This window comes from Ovis aries, chromosome 15 (assembly GCF_016772045.2).
Source record: "Ovis aries strain OAR_USU_Benz2616 breed Rambouillet chromosome 15, ARS-UI_Ramb_v3.0, whole genome shotgun sequence".
NCBI lineage: Eukaryota > Metazoa > Chordata > Mammalia > Artiodactyla > Bovidae > Ovis > Ovis aries.
The window spans coordinates 6,315,356-6,340,173 of NC_056068.1; the positions used below are offsets into that span (position 1 = coordinate 6,315,356).

A 24,818-nucleotide genomic window follows, 5' to 3' on the forward strand; every position below is an offset into this window, starting at 1 on the left:
TTTGTGGGACTCTCAGGGACAGTGACTGCCTTTAGTTTCTGTGCCAACAGAGAAGCTACAGAAGAGAGAGAGCTCCAAGTCTGAAACTCAAGTTGCTTCTTTCTAATATTTATTTACAGCTTAATCGATAATAAACAATTAAGTGATATGTTAGTATTTTCTCAAACAAAATATTTCTTAAAATCAGCCTGGCAAGCTGCAGTCCATCAGGTCGCAAAGAGTCAGACACGACCGAGGGAGCAACTGAACTGAACTGAACTGAACTCTTAGCAAAACCACATCCCAAAACTAATCACCGATTCTTTATCTATATATATAGCCAGCCCTCTCTTTTCTAACTCTTTCACCTCTAACTATCAATTTCATCTTAAATTTCTACCTATATTCCTAGTGTCACTGTTAGAGCTCTTTTACTTTTCGTTTTCCTTTACACTTAAGTCACAATAAGAAAAATCCCTCCTTTAAACATTAGTAATCCCCCTTCTATTACCAACATCGCTAAGAGATTTTGCTTAATGGGGGTATTTACACATTAAACTTAGTATTCTTTGTGTAAAACGTAAAGCATTGCAAATACAACATCCCATCAAAAAGTTAATTTGATACTTATATATAGACTGGGAATTCACGTGAATTTTTTTCATTGATTTTCACAGCATTTTAGAGCTAGAAAAGTTCTTAGAAATCATATATTCTAATCCACTAATTTCACAGATGGGGAAATCAAGGTTCCCATGTAAGCAACCAGCCAGTCAGCCATACTACTAAACATTTATTAAACGCCGGACACTATGGTAAGTGCCAAAGACATACGGTGAGCTGAATGTGGGGTTTGTAATATCCAATGGAGAAGACAAGCAACAGGTAACTAAAGTTCAAGTAAGAAGGAAATTTTTTCTTACTAGACACAGAGTTTTCCTAAAATCACATAATGTCAAGTTACAAAACCACTCACAAATAAAGCAGACTCAACAAAAGGACTCAATATTAAGTAAAGAATAAAATTCTCTTCCATCGAATCCTGTTTGTCCTTTAAATACAACCAAACTCTTGCCTAAATCTCTAACGACTTGGCACAATGATCTCGTCCTTTTCCAGGTTACTACCTAAGACTGACCGTGTTGCTAGCAGTCAAGTGGACATATTCTTGGACCATTTCTATTTCACATACCTTGATTCCTAACTGAGAAAGGGACTATGAGGTTCTTAATCTGTATGTTTTACACCTCGGGCAAGCATGGCACTAACACTTTCTAAAGACATCAGAACAGATGAACATAACTCGGTGCCTCCAAAATGACTGAGAACAACACTTAGAAACAACTCTCAACACTTTTTTGGTGAGAAATTATTATGTGGTGGTACTACACTAGGTGCAGGGAGATATGATATCAACAGCTTTGAAGTGAAAATGTACTCCTGATATAGAAATGTTCATGACAGGCTCGAAGGGGGAACTTCAAGGCAGACTTGAGGCTAGAAAAATCCAGGAAGACAATCCAGGGGAATTAACATCTTGAGCTGCATTTTGAAGGAATCTGTATTTCATTTAAACAGTTCCCTGATGAAGGGTAGGGATCTGAGGATGAAAAAAGCTACCATTTAGTAAAATACAGAAATGTCCTAAATCTCAACTTAGGTCACAGAAGTAGGAAGTTTCCTTCAATTATAATTGCCACAATTAAGAAACTCACTATTTCACTCAATCTGTGAAATTTAAGAGGGTTATTCAGGGATTTGTCGTTAGGGTGCCACTCTTTCAAAAAACTATTTTTGGCTGTGCTGGGTCTTAGCTGCCACACACAGGCTTTCTCTAGCTGTGGCCACCAGGAGCTCCTCTTTGGGGCGGTGCATGAGCTTCTGGCTGAGCTGGCTTCCTCTGCTGCGGGCACAGGTGTTAGGCTCTGCAGCTGTGGCTTGCTGGCTAGAACACACAGGCTTCAGTAGTGGCAGGGCATGGGCTTAGTTGCTCCTTAGCATGTGGAACTTTCCTGGACCAGGGATGGAACCTGTGCCCCCCACACTGGTCGGCAGATTCTTATCCACTGTGCCACCATGGAAGTCCAAGGGTGCCTCTTTGGAAAGGCCTAGTACCTTGGGGGTCATCCTATAAGGATACTCTTCTCTTTTTCCTTTTAGTCTATGCTGTTGACTATCATGAGGTTTTTTTTTTTGAGGGGAGGGCGGGGCGGTGAGGGGAATTATAGAGACACAGTAAATTTGGAAATAACTCACCTTTTACAGATAATGTTCATGACTAGAAAATCACTTCAAAAATCCTAGATTATTACAGTTCCAAATGCACTTTCAAAGAATTTGAATTAAAAGCAAAGTTCAATTCTTGTAACATAATTCCTGATTTTATCAATTGATGCTTTCCTAAAATTAAAATTATAGGTATGGCTGAAAACCACTTTTCTCAGTCATGTAAAATTTCCCTGAAATTGAATCCAGAACAGTGGAGAAAACATTTTTTTTTTTTTTAGGATGGAGAAAATCATTGAATAATGCCTCAATTTTTTAGGACAACAGACTATAACACAGAAGCTACTAAGTTTTAAAAGTTTGACACCAAAGAGCCGAAAGTTTGCCAAATTCACATATTAGAAGTGTCCTATTTAAGATAAAATGGCTATTAATTTTACCCTGAGTGGACTGAAGCTCCTTGGTTTTCAATTAATCATTTGCTGTAATTAACAATTCCTAACCACATTCACATAAAGAGCAATACTGCATCTGGTCCCATCACTTCATGGGAAATAGATGGGGAAACAGTGGAAACAGTGTCAGACTTTATTTTTTGGGCTCCAAAATCACTGCAGATGGTGACTGCAGCCATGAAATTAAAAGACATTCCTTGGAAGAAAAGTTATGACCAACCTAGATAGCATATTCAAAAGCAGAGACATTACTTTGCTGACTAAGGTCCGTCTTGTCAAGACTATGGTTTTTCCTGTGGTCATGTATGGATGTGAGAGTTGGACTGTAAAGAAAGCTGAGCGCCAAAGAACTATGCTTTTGAACCGTGGTGTTGGAGAAGACTCTTGAGAGTCCCTTGGACTGCAAGGAGATCCAACCAGTCCATTCTGAAGGAGATCAGCCCTGGGATTTCTTTGGAGGGAATGATGCTGAAGCTGAAACTCCAGTACTTTGGCCACCTCATGTAAAGAGTGGACTCACTGGAAAAGACTTTGATGGTGGGAGGGATTGGGGGCAGGAGGAGAAGAGGACAACCGAGGATGAGATGGGCTGGATGGCATCACTGACTCGATGGACGAGTCTGAGTGAACTCCGGGAGTTGGTGATGGACAGGGAGGCCTGGCGTGCTGTGTTTCATGGGGTCGCAAAGAATTGGACATGACTGAGCGACTGAACTGAACCACATTCACATAACCCAATTTCATCCCTTGATGACACACACACAAAAAAAAACAACCCACAAATGAGACCATTTTCTTTTCTAACACTATTTAAAGAAGAAAATCTCTATAGAGAAATGATGTTTCCGTAGATAGACAACAAAGTTATTTAAATTTTGAAAATCAAACTCCTCCCAATCACGGACTCAGATCTAAAGGATATACATGTTAAGCTGCAATTCCTGTGACAGACAACTCCCGTCATCTGTTTTTGTGAGCTTTAGCAAAACTGCTGGACAAGTTCTGCATTTGATAAGGTGACCTGATTTTAAGTAACTAGAAGGGACTTGGGGTGGGGTTGCAGGGGTGGCAGTGGAGGGAATCACTGTTCTTGGATGCTGAACTATTTCCTGAAAACTTAAAAGCTAGCTTCTATTCTATATCCACTTAATAATCTAACTGTTTGGAATGCTTGAAACCTTCCTGCTCTTTAAAAAGTAAGCGACTGACAGGAACTGAAGAGGGCAGATTCTGCAGAGCAGGGTTACTGAGCTCCTACCCCACACAGGCTGCAGGGTGGGGGCCTCAGTGACTGCGGGCGTGTAATCACTGACTTGCTCAGCAACTTTGCTGTAATGGCTTCAAATTGCAGGCCTGAGGAAATGCTCCATAAATAGCAGCTCTTTTTTCTTGTAAAGCCTCTTCATAGACCCAATAGAACTGCACTACCAAAAATGGAGGAGTCACCGTGGATCTTTAAAAAAAAAAAAAAAAGGTCAAGAGAACAAGGAGGAATATCCTGCTAACCAGGTTACTCATTTTGGGGGAATGAATCACAGTACTGAAATCTGACCCACTGTTTGCATTCAACTTTTAGGTAACAAAAATTACAAGGGATTAAGTCAGTTTTTGTAATCATGCAATTTCATGAAAAGGAAAAAGAACTGCTGTTTTTATAGGCCGTTAGAAAAAGGGATGTATACTGAGTTTGAAATTAAATGTTTGAGAATGTCTTCTCAACTCCCAGTGGAGCAGGGCTCCTTCGGTGTCCATTCATAAGCCACCTGCAAGCCGAGACGTGGTGTGGTCACAGAACACACTCTGGGGAAGCAGGAACCACATATACACCACGGCTCGAAGGTCACCGTTAGAACTCACACCTCCTGCACTCCTTATGTTCACGTATATTCACATATATGCATGTAACTTGATCATTCAGATAACCTACTGTAAATTAACAAAAACTCAATGAACAGCCACTTTAAGTCGAATATATTTGCAGTAACAATGAAGATTTTTCTCAGCTGAATTCAGGCAGGGAAAGAAAGCAGCAATGCATTTAAACCAAACACAGATAGGGACCAGGAAATTCAGGTTCCATGTCGCTCCAGTTTTCCACGTGAGTTCATGCCTAACTTAATCTACAACAAATAAGGCAGTTTTTAAAAACAAAACATGAGAGTCAAGTTTTACAGGACAGGTACAACTAGTTGTCAATTAGAATTCATGGTTTTAAACAGAAATGATGACTTGTAATCAAAAAGCCAGTATTCTGTCTAACTTACTAAATGGTTCAGAAACAACCTGATCGGATGGCACCTCAATTCAGATTACATTATTTACCAACAATTAGACTTTACATTTTAACAATATAAACTGTTTTCCTGTGACATTATACTTTACCCTGAGTTTTTTAGGCCTCAGGTGAAATTCAACTATCCTGAACATTGTTTTTAAAAAACTTCCATCCAAGTACGGTAGGCTGAAAAACATGGCCACACTATTATGCAGTTCCTCCCATGAACAAAGAGTCTACTTTTCAAACCTTTCGGTCTGAGCTGAGAGAATGCAGTAACAAGTGACATTATGGAACAGCCTCAGAAGGCTTTGCAGCATCTGCCTTTATTCCCCAGAAGGCTCCCCCCAACACGGAAGGAGACCTCTGTGCCCCACCTGGCAGCCACCTACAAGCCAGGAGAACAAGCCTCAGGATGCAAACGACGTTGATCCCAAGACTCCAGAGCTGTGGAAACGCTAGGTGGTAGTTTAGGCCACCCAATCCACGTTGCTTTTGTTGTTGCTGTTATGGTAGCCCAGTTTGGTAAATCATCTAGTAAGAGCAAATAACCTCCATGTGGCTTACTACAAAACAGCTGGAAGTCTTCATGACCTAATATGCTGCTATCGGCCATACGCATGTCTTAATTACTAGCATTCCTGAAACTCCTAACTTCCTTCCAAAACCATGTTAATGAGTTTTGTGTAAAAAGAATTTTGACTGCTCTGTGTCCCACTAAAGTTTTATTAATAAATTTAAATCTGATTGTTTTAACTGTTACTGGGTGTTTTAACAGTAACTTATAATGGTGATAGGCAGAATATTAAATTTGCTTTACAATTTATTTTAATAGAGTTGATTAATAAATATGCACTCAAACATGTATTTGGTGTTGGTAATGTAAAATGGACTCTAAGCTACCTGATTTTGCTTGTCTATCACTCTAAAGTTTAAAGAATTCTTTAAATCTCTGAAAGAAAACATTTCCGTTATTAACAGCTTTCCTACCAACTTTAAAATGTAAAGACTGTAACTTTTTACAGCATATTTTATTAGTAATTCAATTTGTCCAACAGTAATATCAGTGAATGAAAAGGGCTTACATTCATTTTGTAAAATTTTAACAAAGTTTACTTGGTAAGTAAACATCAAGCTAAACTTAAAAACAGTACCAGAAAGTTGAAAACAATCCCTTGTAACTAGCATTTCCTACAAATAATAGTGTTAAAAAGTAGCCAAAAAAAAAAAAACAAAAAACTTAAATAGCCTGTAACACTAAAAGTTAAAAAAACACATATAGGATACAAACGCATTTGACAATGTTTATATAATGGATGGTCTGTAATAGATGGTCTTCACTTGTAAAACTGTATTTTTCCCCAAGCAGTGAATAAAACCATGCCACTTAGTGGTTTTTCAAGTGTTTTGATATAAGAATTGTTTTTTTTTTTTTAATGCCCAAGGTCAGAGTGCAGAAGCAACCACAATTAATAGCTTCCTTTTGATGAAGGGAGGAATCTCTTAAGATGCAAATAGAATTCAGGATGGGAAGGGCAACCTCTTTGGTTGTTACCAGAAAATCTCTTTGCAGTTGTCTTTGTCTCCCCACTTCCTATGCCCCCACATTCACTGAATTGAAAATACTAATTGTACAAGCTTCCCTGGTGGCTCAGATGGTAAAGAACCCACCTGCAATGCGGAAGACCTGGGTTCAATCCCTGGGTTGGGAAGATCCGCTGGATGAGGACACAGCAGCCCACTCCAGTATTCTTGCCTGGGGAATCCCACGGACAGAGGAGCCTGGTGGGCTGCAGTCCACAGGGTTGCAAAGAGTTGGACACAACTGAGCATAGCAGAGCCCAACTATATAACTGAAACACTGTCTCTTCAAAGTCCCACTGCCATCACTTCATTAATTTTCCCCTGAATTCTCACAGTACTCTACTCAACGTATGTAATGCTTTAACAACATGATTTCATTTCTTATTCATTTAATTCTAAAGCAGTCATATATTCCCCGTCCATGGAACCGTAGATCATTCATTTATAATCCCAAATAAGTGTCCTTCTTTAATAGTTCTAGCTATTAGAGTTTAAGAATAATCTCAAACTTATAAACTTTAGAATACACAAGTAAGTACTCTTAGCATCTTTTTAGCATGGAACGAATAACAATAATAACTAAGCAGGGGCTACAGGCATTATTCAGGGTGACTATCAACCAATGGACTGAAATAAATCAGCAGCCTAAGGGACAGCAGGGGCTTCCCTGGTGGCTCAGTGGTAAAGAATCCACCTGCCAGTGCAGGAGATGCGGGTTCAATCCCTGGGTGGGGAAGACCCACTGGAGAAGGAAATGGCAACCCACTCTAGTATTCTTGCCGGGAGAATCCCATGGACAGAGGAGCCTGGTGGGCTACAGTCCATGGGGTTGCAAAAGAGCTGGACATGACAGCGACTAAATAACAACAAAGGGACGTCATCCACAAATAAACACATCAAAAGCTACACACACAGTGCTGAACAAAGATCCGTCTTCATCGAGTCCATGATGACCTAGTCTCCACAGCTTCTCCACTGAGAGATAATTAGCAACGAAAGGCAAACCTGCAATAAATGTGTCCTGAGATCTGTCTGGTCTATCAAGACTGATATATTATTAATTTTGCCCCAACTCCACAGAGGGGAACCCAGCGAACCCTTAAACCAACGCCTTCCACATAAAACCAAGAGGTAAGGGCTTACGAAATGAAGAGACCACTAAGCACATATAGTGAATTCAAATAAGATAATTGAGAGTAGAAGAGTGAAAGAAATCATAGACATATCAATGTAAGTGATCCAACACACACCATCCAAAACCAAGTGGGTCTTTTTTAAGAAAAATCACCCTGTGTTTGAGGGAGAAGAGGGAGCTGTGCAAATCCCTATCTGTAGTGACGGGCACTAGCTGAAAATCGAAAAACAGACGGGGATATGGGGGGTGGGTTATCTTCAAGCACAGAGGACAATGATACTAACTTTATCTATCACTATGCAGAAACAGTGATTACTGCATGACCCATAAGAAGAGATCTGTACTAGTCCTAACAGGAAAGTCTGCATACCCCTACAACTGGGAGGGGTCAACAGCGATCTATCTATTACATCAGCTGGCGACCATCCAGACTACACGATTTCGGAAATATAACCTGTATCAGTCTGAACATGTGTAGAGGAAAAACAGAAACATCTGTATCTTGGCCAACTTTTCCCCAGTTATTTTTGTTTGTTTGTTTTTAAAATGGAAAAAAAAAAAAAAAAAAAAGTTATCCAGGAAAGCTTGGTAAGTTTTAACTTACCAAGTGACCCTATCACTGGTAACGATTAGTTCCAGGCATTCTCAGAAAGCTGATTTAGCTCGTTTCTAACATTAGTACTTTGTCATTTTAACACACCACGTTACATATTTAACTAAGATGTATTGATTCTGTTCCCATTCCTCTACCCCATTCGAATCTTTTACCCACCCCAAAGTATATCCACCTTTTCAGTATCATGTAGCACTCTTCTCTGATGCTAGAGTGTTCTGATCTGGTTTTGTGTTGGTCACTTAAGATTTTATGCAGATTTTAAAAGGTTTGCTTCTTCTTTTTCTATCAAGAATTTCCAACTTTTTACACTACTCAAGGAAGAGACTGCTGAAAAAGTGGATTGAAGAAAATTCAACTTGCTACCAAAGGGTCCTAACACATCTCTGTTACTAACGTGAATCCATTTTAACCTAAACCCAGTTTTCATAAAATTCTAACTTTTTACACGTCCATGGCTTCTTTATATGTAAACAATACTCTCTTAATATCGCTGTATGACATCTACAGTGGCCTGTTGAAGGCAGCACAGGTCACTTTTCCGAGCCATCAAGAGAGCAGTTGTTAGAGAGCAACCACCTAAACTAAGGCGGGGTCACGCTGTGTGCCTGCGGGGGCCAGCCCACGCAAGGACACTAGTAACTGTTTAATGAGTTTAGACATGCATACGCGTTTTCTTTAACATCTGTGTTGATAAAAACCAGGTGAAAGGAAAAGAATGAAAGAAAATCTATCTGCTGATTTCATAAGGCTATTTTACTTTTAAGCCCTACTTTTTAAAGCAGTGGATACTAGACAGAAAACTAGAAAACGACACGAAAAACAGATAGGATCAGCTCATTATAGATACAGATAGAAATTAAGTCTCCAGGCTCTGCGCCCCTTCACACTTTTCAGGATCCAAATCCTCTGAACAAACTGATACACTGCCTAAAGCCAACCACCCTATCAGAGCACACAATTCCCTCCTCGAGCGAAATCTAGTATGACGACTGAAAGTAGCAAAATCGATGCTGAAAGAGACCAATGACACTGAATTAATCGCTTGCCTGGTAAACACATTTATTTAAGTATTGATTTAAAAGCTAAGTCAAATCATATGAATTTGTCAGTGGTTACTGTTTGGAGCTTAGAAAACTGGCAACTTTATATAGTCAACTTAGTAACTGCAAAATTGAAACCACAAAAATTAAGCCTATATTCAACTTTTTAAAACCTACTGCACACACTCCCTTCCCTGGCCTAGGCAGAAAATGCGAAATTTATGTTCCAGAGAAGCGGACTTAGAGGGTCTGGATTCACGTACCTGGCACAGCAAAGAGCAAGGATGAAGCCCCGCACTTTCAGCCCCAAACACTAGCTGCCAGTCTTAACACACATTCCACGGCCAGAGCTCTAGCGAGGGGGCTGGCAGATTTTATCTGGAGAAACTGGCCACTACAAGAGACCTACTGACATTTAAGGCTTCCCACAACTTCAGGGCCTGGCTGGTTCCTGTTACATCACTCTCCAATGAAGCCCACTTAAGACACCGCAAGCAGAAGATTTAAGAAGAAACACCCAGTGTCGTATCCTTAGAGAGCTATGACATTACTACATCCATGAAATAAGAACAGTATGCTATTAAAAAATAACCAAGGAACAATGAGCTCAGAAGAGTCGCTGGAAATTAAGAATGATAAATATCTTTCTGGAAAAACAAAAAAACAATTGAAAGTTAAGAGTTGAAAGAATCTCCCAGAAAGCATACCAAAAGGCTGAGAGAAGGAAAAATAGGAAGGAAAGATAAGAAAATTCAAGAGCTATTCTGACTGGCAGGAATTCCAAAAACAGAGAAGACATGAAAAAGACTGGAAGAAATTATCCAGGAAATAATAAAAGACCCCAGGAGTGAAGTACAGGGAAATGACACTACAAAATCTTGAAGGGCACCTTCACACTGAGGATTGAGTTTCCAAACAACATGATCTTTACAATGAATTTTTTAAAGTGCATACCAAAGCATACTATGAAATTTAAGACGCCCCCCCCCCCACCAACCAAAAATAAAGGGGAAAAAAACCTAAAATCATCAAAGAAAGCAAATCAGGTTTAACTGTTCAATAAGAAGATAGCATAAAATGGAGTATTACCTTCTAAACTCTAATGGAAAATAGCTTGAGTTCTACAACCAAACTGCCATCAGAGGCCAACAGATAAAGATACTTTTAAACATAAAAGATCTCAACAGTTAGCTACCTACACCCTTTTTCTCAGCAAGTTCCTGAGAAAGTTCAACTCTAAGAGTGAGTAAATCAAGAAAGAGAAAAATAGTAAACACAGTATCAAACCAAGAAGAGTGATACAGGGACTTGCCAGGCTGAGAGTGAAGCAAAGTCCTAGTAAGATGACTCTGAAGCAAGCTGAAAGCAACCCATCTAGCGCAGGGCAGGAAGACAAAAGATTCAGGGATGTCTCCAAGGGGCCAAAAGAGCAACAGGAATACAAATGAGAAAAATGAGACACTTAACAATTCCAAGAGAATATCCAAGTTGTTCAGAAAATCATATTGCATTATACAACTTGGCTGTACGCAAATCCTAGAGTCTTAACAATACTAGTAAGAATACTAGCAAAACAGTTTTAGCGATTTTGGTGGCAAGGTAAAGGAAAGGGGAATTTCAGAGGGCGCAGAAAAAATTGTAAATGGTAACATGTTTTATAAATACATTATTTTTAAAAGGGAAAATCTCAAAAGAACTGAAGTGTTTGCCTCTGGAGAATGTAAGTCAGAGACAAAGAAAAGTCCTGTTAAAACTGTTCTTTTCTTTATGACCCTTATAGCAGGAAGGGATTGTCTGAATCTATGTATATGTCACTCCCCTAAAATTAAATTTCAAAATATATATTTACAGATGACGCTATATAAACATGAATGAATCTTCAACCACCTTTCTCTGGCAGAAATCTAGTGCTTCCTAACATTATTCTTTCCTGAATTTTCCAATTCTCTCTAATGAACATGTGTTACTTTCATAATTTAAAAAATACACTTTCGTTAAAAATTCACAAAATCAGATACATGGGAGAAGAAGCAAAGGAAGGAAGGACAGTTTTATAAATATAAAACAAAGGAACCCCATATTCATGCTTCTACAGAAAAAAAAAAAAAATCCACCTCTTACCCCTACCTCCGAGATGATAGGATTTACTAAATTATTTCCTCAAACCTTACTTCATATTATAGTCGCCTCAGGATATGTGAGAAGTTAAAATTTCAGGTAACTTTCTAAATACACAATTGACTGTGTGAAGGCTCAAAGCAGCACTGAGGAAAGACACTTTCACTCTAAAGCCCAGATCAACTAGTCTATAGCAAGTCTTCATGAACGTACCAAAAAGCTCATTCTCTAAACATATATCTATTGGTTAAACAAAGACCTTACTTTAAAAGTCTCCTCACTCTAGGTTAAGTAAGAAATTACAAGAGCAGAGAAGGATCTTCTTAACAAACTGTACCCTCATCACCCTCAAAGCAAGATTTAGTTGAAAAATTTGCTGAGTCTATTGAGTAACACTATCCTGTGCAGAGAAAAAGCCCACTAAAGTGAAAATGAGCAGGTAATAGTACTAACCACAAAAACACTGAATATATTTGGTAGAAGGAAATAGTAATATTTTAAATAGACAGCCTTATTCATTTTGCTAATCTGCAACACTATTCAGAGAAACATCATCTTATCACTTGATGTGTTAAAGATTGTGATTCTTCTCATGCTAAACGCCAAATAAGGACTAAACTACCGACCACTTTTTCTTGTCAAAAATATTAAAGGGAAGGGGGAAGAAAAAGACCATTGTGATTTATACCAAACTTCTTTTGTTTGCTTTCAGAAGGGGTCAAGCCCTGCGCAAATAGAAGTGCTTCCATGGGGGCAGTACTGTTCCCAGGAAACTTTGTGCTACAGTACTTGAGCATCCAGAACCATGAAGTAATTCTTCTTCATAAAAACAGAAATGTCCCTTTCATGGCTTGAAGTTCTGATTAATCCGCGAATCAGAAGGCCTTTTTGTAAAAACTCCATCACTTAGTAACCATAGTTATAGAATCACACAGCTCTTTAAGACTTTCTTTTATATGTGCTACTCAACTATTATTAAACTTTCAAGTCATAATTAATGGCTAAATTATACTATCACTTAAGGTAGCAAATTAAGTTTGAATAATCTTAACCCTTAACAACTGATTTTTAAAACAACTTCACTTTGATTTGCCCTAAGTCTAAACTTCACAAATATTTTGACAAATAGACTACATTTAGAGCTTACATCTTCCCCAAAATCTGAAGGTAAAATGAAATTCAGAGTCATACCAGCATTACTATCTTAAGATGCTAATTTATTTTCCCAACTACAATGTAAAACATACTTTTCTATATTATTAACGAGGACTGATCTCAGGGTTTCAAGAAGTTTTTCAAGTTTCAACTATTTGACTATCACCCAGGCTTTTTTCTACAGTTAACATGAAGCTTCGGGGGAGAAATATTCTAACGTTACTTTTTAAAGAAAATTTGCCTACCGTCTTGCAGCTAACTGAGTTTGCTGCAATTAAACTTCTAGTTTAATAAAGGTCAAGTACCTGTCTTAGTACCTTCACACTGACAATACTCATTATTTTTAGGAAAGTAAGTTCTATGCTACATTTATCGTCACACTCACTATCTTCCAACTGTTTTTCCCTACCACCATATTCAACACTTTCGCCTAAATCTGTGGCACGGCAGGCCATTCTTCCCGGGGTGCCCACCCACTGAGCAGAAGGAAGCATTTTTCCTGAGAGCTGAGGGCGTGCTTTCATCTCTCTCCACTCAGTCTCAATCAGCGAGACAGACGGGTAGGTTGGCCATCCCCTCAGACAGGGAAGTAACTCTGGGGATTTTTAAAACTAAAGTATAATTGACTTACAATATTATATTAGGGAAATATTTTGTGACTGCAATTTCAACTGTTTATGGGCTTGGGTCCTCACCCTCCCCTCTTTTCTGGGTTTTGCTTTTTTGCAGCTTAATCAACAGTTAAGGGCAATATCACAGGCTTTTCATTTTTAAAGGGAAATCATTTGGGTTACATTTGATATAGCAAGAAACCAAAGGAGCAGATTAGCCTCTCAATAAAACTGTTCCTTTTATAAACGCCTAATATTTATTACAGTAGCAATACACATTATATGTGTTCATACTCTTCTAAGTGTTTGGGACAAGATGCAAGATCAAATTATTATAATAAGAAATAATTTAATTGATAATATGTCTCCCTAATTAATACATGTTTGAAGTAGCTTTACTTAGGGTAGAGGAACATTCATTTTGAAAACAAGGTAAGGGTCAAAAAAAAAAAGACTCCAATTACTTACAGCAATTAATAACACCTAGAAGGCAACTTCATTTAATGTTGGAATACGGGCTAATTTCTATGCTGTGAAATGTCAAAAATCTCTGAAAAGATACCTTTTAAAACTGTGAATCAAGATACTCAATATACTTGTTAATAAAATCACAGCCACAAGAAACCTTGAATCTTCAAGGTTTAAAAACAGAGTCCAGTTATTTAGAAAATGATAAAAAACAGAAATGAAACAAAATGACCTCTTAAAAATTAGAAGATTATTAAAACAATGAAAATCTACACATTTTTAGAATCACTGGATGAGACTTCTTAAATCAAATTATAAGTTCCTACATGCTACATTTTACATAAGAGGTTCTTTGTATGTCATAACAGTTACAGAGCATCAGAGTCAATAAAACAAATTGGAGAAGTAAGAACACTCTTGTAACCAGAGATATAGAATTCTAATTCAGGAAGTTATTCAGCAGCTTATAAAGAAATAGGAAGTTGTTGACCAACTACTTGAAGAACTATTTCCTGTAGGAAAACTGTAAGACAGATGAAGAAAGCAGTAATTCTCAAAGCAATAAAAGAATTCTCTTAAAGCTCAATACATAATTTTGAAGGAATTCGTTTTAAACAGTAAACTCAGTAGAACAAGTATTATACCTAATACGCAGACTAAACCTAAAATACTTCACAATCATACTAGAACCTGAATATGTGTCACTGATAAATAGCTAGGACCACACTTCCACCTTATCACTTGCCAACCTAAGGCACGAGTCTTCTCCAGAAAATCTCACTGATGGAGGCAGGGCTTTAAAAGTCCCAACAGCTGCCTGCCTGTAATCCTTCAGTAGTTATGCTGCCTTGAAACAACAGGATGGGCCAACTAACTTCAAAGTCATTTATCTAATGTCACAAGACAACAATCAGTTGCTTCCAAAGTAAATGTTTCTAAGTTTTAAATTATATCATCTTGCAAATTTGGACCATTTATGGTCAGATTTCTCTATGCCAAATGTGTATTTCAACACATTATATACTTTGTAACTTAAATTTGGTGCCAACAAGTATCTAAAAAAAAAAGGTATAGTAAGGTCCAGCTTTCACTGTTGAAATGAGTGTGAAGTCTCTAAATCTTCATTCTACATCTAGCCAGCAATAAGAATCTTCTTTAGACACAAGAGGAAAGTGCTGCTGATTGCAAAGAGACCTTGACTTTAAAATATCAAACCCAGAGTAAAAATGAACTTTGACAATTAACAACCCTGCTCCAAAAACTTCATTTATTACCTTCAACTCTAAGTCAAGGCAGATACTAACTCATTTCCTATGCAATACACAAAAATAAGTTGTTTAGGACAACTCACATGCCCCACGACATCATGGAAATAGCTACCAACAGGATGTGAACTAATCTTTCTAAAGCTCTTCTCCAACTTACACGCTGCTCATAAAGCAGATCCTTTAGAATATACTAAATTTGTAAGTCTACATCCAGCTTCCACCGTCAGTGCTTAGGGGCCCTCTCTGTAATTCCTGATATGTACCAACTAACCCATGATTTTGCTTTTACTGACCGAGATCCATCCATAAGGGGACATCTTTTTATTTCTGAAGGTTTAATGTGAGCCAAATATTCCACAGAGTCAAAAATCTTCATGAATCTTATCACATAATAAATCTAATTTTACTTCCAGTGAGAATCTCTCAAAAATCTTGAAACACAATCATGCTAATCTATCTTCTTTCCAGTTTTTTCTTTTTCATGGTAACCACTACCCATATGGCATAATTTTCAGATCATTTTGTCCTGGTTTACCTTCGCCAGAGGCTGACTTGAGTGGGGTGTTTGGGGTGGGGGGGTGTATGTGCGTGTATCCTTTGTTAATCCACCTCTGAGAAACACTTTCTCAAAGAAATCAGCACTGGAAACTTTAAAAAATAAAATACAGAACATTTCACGTCAAAACAAAAAGATCATTAAATGTACATACATAAAAATGTAGGCAGATGTCACCTCAAAGCAATTATTACAAGATACAAAAGATGAAAAGGGGAGCATAAATGTTGCTCTTTAATCACAGACTTTCAGCTATAACATCAACCAAAGAAGAGAGGCAAGCCAGCTATTAAACTGTTTAAAAATCTCCCCAGGTCAGCATGCGACCCAGCAGGGAGAGCTTCAGAAAAGTACAGCCTTTCTTTTTCCTAAAAACCTGGTTTGTTTCTACTCCTTTTCCCTTCAAGACACATCCCTCACAGCGAGCAACTCTTTCAATCATTTACTGTGGATGTCTGCTTCAGAACAAATGATCTTGCTCATGCAGATGAGTTTGCCAGACTTGTGTGTACCTTCCAGTCTCAGGCTCTTTATTGTTCTGGTTGAAACCTGACCCTCTGAAATGGATACCGGGACACCAGAAAACGATTTAAAAAAGAAAAAAGTTGCAGGAAAGGGGAGCAAAAAACTGCAGAAACTTCTCAAGATCAAACTTTTCCCTCTGCTTTTCTCCTAAATAAGCTTGTCACAAAACTGTATCTTACACTGAAAGTTAACAACCTGCCCTGAAAGGCAATATAAAATATTAAAATATACAACAAACAGTATTATTATTATTGTATTATCTGATCTAATGAATAAATGTTACATTTGCCTTGGGAGTAGACTGTCAAAGACAAATGTCAATTAAAACTTGGATTGTTTTTATTATTTCAACACGACTGAACAGAACTAAGCAACTTTTTGAAAATATCAGTTTCAGTCTATAATTACTTATAGGAAACATTCTGTATACACTTATGCCAAAGAAGCCAAATAAAAATATTAAAGTCTGATCCATAATTTCAAAGTGAGAGGAGACAAAATTCTACTTTGATCTTTTCAGCTTCAATGAAAATTTGCCATTTTGTTAAACACAAAAAAAATTAGGCTGAGAAAAACAAATAACCCAATAGCCTTGTTTTGTTTACCCAGAGAAGAGGGATTCTATTTTGAAGACCTGCTGGCTCAAAAGAAGTTTGACTGAACTGCTGTATATCAAATATGAAAATGCATATTTCTCTTTGCTTTTTGAGGGAGAAAATGCATCAAACTGCAGCTAAAGGGTCTGTCATCTCACATCTAAAATACTGTAAAATCAGACTTCCAGGGAAGTCCTACTTATTTTTATAGTTCTTTTCTACCAGTAAAATGTTTAGAAAGGTAAGTAGTGCCATACCTACTTCATAAAACTATGCCAGCCTACTAATTCTCACAATTTGAAATTCTTCATGGGATCCTTTCAGTTTAGAGCTAGGCTAATTAACAGGTTTGGCACAAACTCAAAATGAGAACATCCTAACTGCCACAAAAAAAGTTTAGTAAGAGGCTATGAGCCAGGAATCCATAAAGCTTTCAAAATATTACCCAAAGAAGGTATTTAGGTCGTACTATCCTGGGGAAAAAAAAATTATGGAAGAGGTCACTGAGCTTGACATAAATACTAAGGAAAATATAAAAATAAATCATATCTTGGTGCCAGAAAATGATCCCCCACCCTTTTCTCCACTTACTTTAAGAAGTACCTCTGACCAGAAGATGTCTTCGCCATCTCCCAGCCGGCTGGCAGAGGCACATCGTCAGGGATCTCAAAGGAAGACTGTCGAAGGTGCTGAGCAGCCGGTGCGGCTGCCGGGCCGGAGACCACTCCCGTGGGGGTCAGCGTCCCTGGAGACACAGCTCCCAGCTGCAGGGACGCGGGGGACGAGTGAGCCCGCACGTGCTGCGGAGTCAGTGCTCCAGCGGTGCCTGCATCCGTACTGGCCTATCGGGAAGGTGAAAACAAATACTTCTTAAAATACGTTCTCAAAGAGAGTCCTTGCAAACTTCTAGATATTTGGTCGCCATGAAATTCTAAATACCAAAGGTAAATTTCAACATCTAACACATCGGAATACAGGCTGCAGATGGATACTTTTAAAAGCCGAGGTAAACGCCAAGGCAGTGTGGGTGTTTTTCCAAGTTCTGAACTGTTTTAGATATAAACAAAACCCAAAGAATCAAATAACTATGTATTCCCCCACCTTTTTTCAAAACTAAGTTTTACGTAATTGTTTTTTTCTAAGCCAAGCCCTAAACACAAGACAGGTGTCATTATTTTCTCACCATGGACAAATGTCATCAATACAGCAACCATCAAAATTTATACAACTTTTAAGAACTACAAAAGATCCAGAAACATCCAAAGATTCTTTAAAAGCCACCTAATGAATGAAATATAAACCCTGCCATATATTTGTACCTAGATGATAAAGATGTCAGCAATGTAACTACAATGGTAACTTAAGAATTTACATACTTACATATTTACAACTGTGTAGCAGCAGAAAAACTGCTGAAGTCAGACCCTAAAGATATGGGTTTCAGTCCAACCTGGTAAGTGTGACACACTGGACAGTATCTTACTCTGTGAGCCTCAAGACTTCTCATTTGTAATACTTTCCCCGCCCCCCCACGATGGAAAAATGAGGCAATAAATGAACTTATATTCAAATATTCAATAGTTTGTGAACAACAGTATTTACAACCCCCATTCATACTATTCATAAGCAAATATAGTTATTTAAATTCCTTAATTAGAGTTAGGGTTTGATTTATCAAAAAGTTAAAATTTCCCAGATTCATATAACCAAGAAGAGAGACTGAAAGCAATCAGCAAGGGCATCTATGCCTTGATGTTAAATCATATATATTCCGAGTTTCCAATCAGAATAAATTGGAATTTAGGACTCATTAGCAGAAATAAAAGTCTAACTTACAGATGCACACTTGGTCAACAAACGCATTAAAACAAATAAAACTACGGTAACTTGTGAATATTATGAATCCATAAACTGCTGATACAAACTTTCATGCAATGATTTACTAGAAGAATAGGTACACTTTTCAATGGCAATTCTTTTCGGCTTACAGATGCCACAAAATGGGGAATTCAGTATCCTATGGGTATTATACTTTTGAAACATATTAACCAGCAGCATAGCTGTGCAGACGGTGGGGTGCAACGCCAACACCCATGAGCCCGGCAACTCATTTCCAGGGGTAAGAGAGAAGCGCACCCAAGTCTACTTCTTGCAAACTGAAATATTGAGGGCAAGCAGCTAAATTGTTTTTCCTTCCTCTCCCTTAACCCAGGTTTTTTGTCAGCAGCGTGAGTTTTTCTGAGTTCCCAAACCCCTTGGTCTGAGGGAGGAGAACTTATCACAGGCCTCCAAATAGGAGGGGCGATGGGAGTGGGGGCGATAAGTGTTCTTTCCGCTCAAGTTACAGCCGGGTGGACTAACTTCATCACAGTTATTTGGAAAACCAATTAACTTTTGGGCAAAGTTCCTATGCTGAAGTTTAGCCTGAAGCAAGTTCTTTTTTAAAAAGGAAGGACAGAAAGAAAAGTCTCCCCTAAACAAATCTTCTGGGACCGATCGGAATCTTAACACTTTCATAATATACAGTTGCACTTCAACGCTGGATCACGTTGACAAAATAATCGAAGGCTGTATATGTGGGACAGCCATGTTCATATCCTCAGTAAGAATTAAAGAGCAATGGCGAGCCTCGAATTAGTCATCGCTTCCCAAACATTAACTTCTAATCACAGCTGAACTAGGCAGGACTCGGCCTGTGAGTCAACCTGCGGAGCGTTATCAAAGACTTGTGTTAAACCCCAGGCGCGGTGCAACCCAGCCCAGAGCCCGCGCGCCGTGCAGATGTGGCCCATTTAAAAGCATTTCAGCGGACTGTAAATAATTGTCCGCGGTGGGGAAGCCAGCACGTGAGCCCACTGCGTTTCGGGGAGAGTGAGCCTGCGCGAGTTGCAGAGCGCAAGGGGGAAGGGCCGGGGTGAGAGCGCCCAACTCCATAAACAACTTCCAGGAAAGTCTGGATCCTGTGCTCGGCGAGCGCCGGGGCCGCGAGGAGAAGTGCTCCCGGGAGGGGGAGGGGGACAAAGAGCCCGGGACCGCCCGGGCCGGTTCGAGCCCCGGCTCTGCTCCACGCTGGCCAACGAGGGCACGACTCCGTGCCTCCCGGGGAGACTAGGGGGCCCGGGAGACCCTGGAGGAGAGGGGGCTCGGGGCGCGACTCCGCCCGCGGAAGCCAGGGCCGCCCCCGCTCGCGGCCCGGCGGCGGGAGCGGAGGTGCGGGGCGCGCGCGTATTGTGCGAGCCCCCCGCGGCCCGGCCGCCTCGCCCGCCCCTGCTTTCCCCCCGACTCCGCCGGGAGCCCGCGGGGGAGGAAAGAAGGGAGCAGGCGAAGCGCGCCCCCGGGGGCTGCAGCCGCCGAGACGGACTCCCGGGGGCGGGGGGAACAAATCTCGGCCTCGGACTCCGGAGGAGCGCGGCGCCCCGGCCGGCCCGCCCCTGCGCGCGCCCATCCCCGCCCCGCCGGCGCCCCCGGAGCCCGCACCCCCCGAGCGCCCCCGCCGGGGGCCCACCCGGCGGGGAAACGGGGAAACGGGGAAACGGGCGGCGCGGTTACCTGTCGGGAGTGGGATTTGGGCTCGGGAGGCTTGAAGAAGGAGTCGGGCAGCTTCCGGAGCCTCATGGGCACGGTCTGCGGCACGTTGGCCGTCTTGGGGTTCATGACGGCGTTGAAGAGCGCCTCCAGGTCGGTCTCCGAGTCCCCCCGGACGTGCACGATCTGGTGGCCGGCGGGGGGGGCCTGCGGAGCCGCCGGGGGCCCCGGGGGCGCGGGCTGCCCAGGCGCGGACGGCGGGCCCTGGCCCTGGGGGCCCTGTGCGGGCGGCGGCCCCTGGCCCTGGGGGGCTGGCTGTGGCGGGGGCGGCCCGGGATCCATGGCTCCTGCCTCACCCGGCGGGCACGGGCTCCGCCCGGACGGCCCGGCTCGACGGGCCGCGGCGGGGGAAGCAGCGGGCGCGGCGCTGGCCTCGCGCTCAGGGCCGGGGGCTGCGCCGCGGCCCCGCAGCCCCCGCCCCGCGCCCGGCTCCGCGGGCCTGCGGCGCGTCGGGAGGGGCCGCCGGAGACCGGGGCCCGCGGCGCCCGCGCTCGCTCCCTCGGCTCGGGCTGCGGCCGCACGGCCCGCGCCGCTCCCCTCCCCCTCGCCCGGTTTCCTCTCCTTGTTCCTTCCTTCCTCCCTTTCTCCTCCCCGGCGGCGGCCGCTCCCGACTGAGACGCAAACTCGCCTCGGACGCCAAAACTAAAGTTGGGAGACGCGCCCGCCCGAGCGGCCGCGGCCCCGCCTCCTCGCGGCGCTTCCTTCCTCTGCGCGCCCGCCCGCGCCAGATGCTCAGGGAAACTTTCCCCGGCGAGGGCGCCGCATTCCTGCGGACTCCGGCCGCCGCCGCCCCGCCCGCCCGCGTGCCCGCCTGCCCGGCCTCCGCGGGGCCTCGCGGAGCCGCGGCCGCGGCTGCGAGCGTGCCTGGCGCCCCGCGACCGGGGAGCCGCCGGCCCGACGACGCGCGCGCGGCGGGTCCAGGTCGGAGCCCGGGCGCCGCCGGGAGCGCGGCCGCCCTGGGCGCGGGGGGTCCGGCCGCCCGCCCGGCCTGGCCGCCTCCCCCTAGCCCTCGGGAGCGGCGGCGCCCCTCGCCCCTCGATGCCGGACAGCTGAGGCAGAAAGGAGTCTGGCGGGGACGGCGGAGTCCACGGACGCCCGCCCCGCGTCAGCCCGACCGCACCGACGGGAGTGCTCCTGTGGGCTCACGGCGAGGGTGGACCTAAAATGGTACCCGTAACACACATTGACTTAATAAGGATCCATTAAAAAAAAAAAAAAAAAAGAACTTGATACTTTTCACTTCTTAAACATGCAAAATCCACTTGAAAGACATAAACCAGTTTTGTGATTTGAAGCTTAAAGACTAAATCTGGGACTCAGTCTAATTTACTAAGTAACCAAAAAATTGCCTTTGTTTAAACTGAAAACATTTTTTTAGTGCTCAGATTTGCCACATAGTCGTGAAAACTTCAACGGGGAAGCCCACGCTTCAAGTTTCAAGTATTGCCCTGTGTGCCTGTCTTATCCTTGACGGGATGGGAGCCTATCTTTCTTTGTTACCCCTGTGCCTGGGACCTTGACTTTCACTTTGTGATAGTTGACCGAATAAGAAGTAAATGGGTGAGGAACTCACACCATGCACCTGGTTCTCTTTGTGGCGGTGTCATACATGCAAGTCCACTTGAAATCACTCAAAAGCCATGAAAATGTGTTAAGGTTTTTTGTTTGTTTGACCACGCTGCTTGCGAACTTGTGCCTCCAGCAGTGGAAACAGGGAGTCCACTGGAGTGCCAGGGAGTTCTCCAAAATTTGTTTCTTATTTCATACAGTCTGATTTTTTAAAAAGCTGCTTTACTGAGATATCCCATGCAAGCAATCCATTATTTTTCGTTAATTCACGGGGTTATGCAACATCACTCTGATTTTAAATCCACTAGTTCATTATAAAGAAAAACTAGCTTCCTGTTTTAATGATTGTGTCTGCAATGCTAGTGAAATAGATGGGTAAATAGGATTATACAAGAAAAGGTCCCCTGAGCAAAAAAAAAAAAACAAAAAAAAACAAACCACCTCTTCCTCCAGCCAGACCAGTCAGTTCAGTTCAGTCGCTCAATGGTGTCCGACTCTTTTAGACCCCGTGGACTGCAGCATGCCAGGCTTCCCTGTCCTTCACCAACTCCCGGAGTTTACTCAAACTCATGTTCATTGAGTTGGTGATACCATCCAATCATCTCATCCTCTGTGGTCCCCTTCTCCTGCCTTCAGTCTTCCCCAGCATCGAGGTCTTTTCCAGTGAGTCAGTTCTGCGCATCAGATGGCCAAGGTATTGGTGTTTCAGCTTCAGTATCAGTCCTTCCAGTGAATGTTCAGACCGGATTTCCTTTAGGATGGACTGATTGGATCTCCTTGCAGTCCAAGGGACTCTCAAGAGTCTTCTCCAACACCACAGTTCAGAGGGAGCTGTACCACTTGGTGTGGAAGGGTGGGCCAGGGAAAGAGGCCTCAGGCCCTCAAGATTTTAAGGCAAGTTTCTAATCAACTGCTCTGGATTCCACTTTCATGTGAAGAATGAGATCTGCCTCCATGATGCCCATGCCTGCTTTTATATTTATCCCCACCCCATCCCCAAATGAAGCCTCCCAGGGGGTGTTAATGGTATAGAACCCACCTGCAATGCAGGAGGCATAATAGACATGGGTTCAATTTCTGGGTGGGGAAGATCTGGAGGAAGGCATGGCAACCCACTCCACTATTCTTGCCTGGAGAATCCATGGACAGAGGAGCTTGGAGGCTACAATCCATAGAGTCAAAAAGAGTCAGACACAACTGAGTGACTTGCAATGCACATCCCAAATGTCAAGTGCATTTAACCACAAATTTATAAGTTCTGGAGTTAGAGATATTTGAATTCAGATCCCAGATCCACCATTTACTATCTCTGTGACATTGGACAAGTGACTTATTTCCTAGTCTTTAATTTCTTTAATGTTGGGGTCAGGTAATGACACCTACTGCATATGTTGAGACAAGGAGTCAGTGGACATAAAGTAAGTATTAATACTTAGCCCAGTTTTGGGCATGTCGTGAGATCTGCATAAATGTCAGCTCTCATCGTCCTGTGTTCACAGACTACTTCTCACGGCCTCTCCTTTGCCACAGCGCTCCTTGGGGACACTGCCGGCAGCCCCTTCCTCTCCCATCTGATAATCAATCCACACAAACAAAGCCTTTGCGCACAAACTATGCATCAAGTTTTTCAACTAAAAAAAAAAACACCCCAAAAAAACCTTTTTAAGAATGAAAGTGATTGAAAACCTAGGATTGTAATGCAAGTTGTCCCTTCACTAGAGTATTTATTACTATGAACACTGTAATTAAAGGGCTTAGGATAAGGCCGAGGTTGCTTTGTTCAGTATTGTTTCACCTGCCGTTCAGTTGAGAACAAAATTACTTTGATAAGTGGATTTAAAGGCTGTCTGGAGTGATGTTATGTTCTGTAAGCACCTCAGTAACATCAACCAAGATTTTGTAATTGACTATTCCTCATCTATAAATTTCAGTCACAGGTCAGCAAGGGATAAAGATAACATGAATTCAGTCCTTCGTCCCCTCTGTTCCTCTCTAGCTCCACTTTTAGAGCAGTAATTAACCCAAGGCTCTTTGAGACAGGGAGTTGCCTTCTTCATACACAGACCCATGGTATCCCGGATCACTTTCCACATCCGTGTAGATCACTCTCTGAGAACACTAGTCTTGCAATGACTTGCCCTCTCAGCTACAAGGGACTGTCTTCTTCGCTTCACTTTAGCGATCTGCACCTATGTCCACACTCCACCATCATTCAGAAATACTCTAATTGTGAAATCAAGCTGTATTATACTATTCCCTTAATGATTCATACCTCATTTACTATTAACCTCTGTCTTTTCTACCAACCTATCACTCCTGTTTTCACTTCCTTCCCAATTCAGGTTAGAAATTGTAACTCCTTGCTTCAGCCTCCGTTATCATCTGGGTCCTCAAGTTTATTGTATTTCGATAAGCTGGATCTATTAAACTGGATTAATCCAGTCATCTGTCTTTTCCATTCTAATACCTGAGGCTGATAGGGGGCCTGGGCTCCACATTCCTTAAAAGCCTCAAATGAAACTGGGGACAGTTACAGCAGTCAGAGTGGCCATCATGAAAAATTCTACAAACAGTAAATGCTGGAGAGGGTGTGGAGAAAAGAGAACCCTATTGCACAGTTTGGTGAGATGTAAATTGATACAGCCAATATGGAAGACAGTATGGAGATTCCTTAAAAAGAAACTAGGACTAATACCACCATATGACCCAGCAATCCCACTAGTAGGCGTAAACCCTTAGGAAATCAAAACATGTGACGGTTTGTCCAAATGAAGTTATCCTGTCATCCCAGATATACCTATGCAATTACAAGAAAGCATTCACTAGAAACTTAAACTTTGTCCTTTTACCAAATGACACCATCTGTAATGCTTTATGAATTAATATTTTAAGTACATTCTGTAATTATGGAATGAATAGCACAATTTATTGTGTAGTAATGATTGTCAGTTATTAATTTGCAAAGTATAAGGATTTGAAACATACTCTGATTTTGTAACACTCCCTTGGCATTTCAGCACACTCAGATACACAGGGGGGCTTGAAAAGAGGAAGTGT

General features: G+C 41.9%; 1 protein-coding gene across 8 annotated transcripts in view; it reads right to left on the reverse strand.

The window, feature by feature from the left end:
- YAP1 (Yes1 associated transcriptional regulator) overlaps positions 1-20,805 on the reverse strand; it is a 140,771-nt gene extending 119,966 nt beyond the window's left edge. For 7 of the 8 annotated variants that reach the window (XM_015100723.3, XM_015100725.3, XM_015100721.3 and 4 more), the window contains exons 1-2: positions 20,157-20,805; positions 17,199-17,449 (exon numbers count right to left, since the gene is read on the reverse strand). In XM_015100723.3, coding sequence (XP_014956209.2) covers positions 17,199-17,449; positions 20,157-20,474 — 569 coding nt within the window. In that variant the 5' untranslated portion in view covers positions 20,475-20,805. 8 annotated transcript variants of the gene reach the window in all.
- Positions 20,806-24,818: the final 4,013 nt, after the last annotated feature.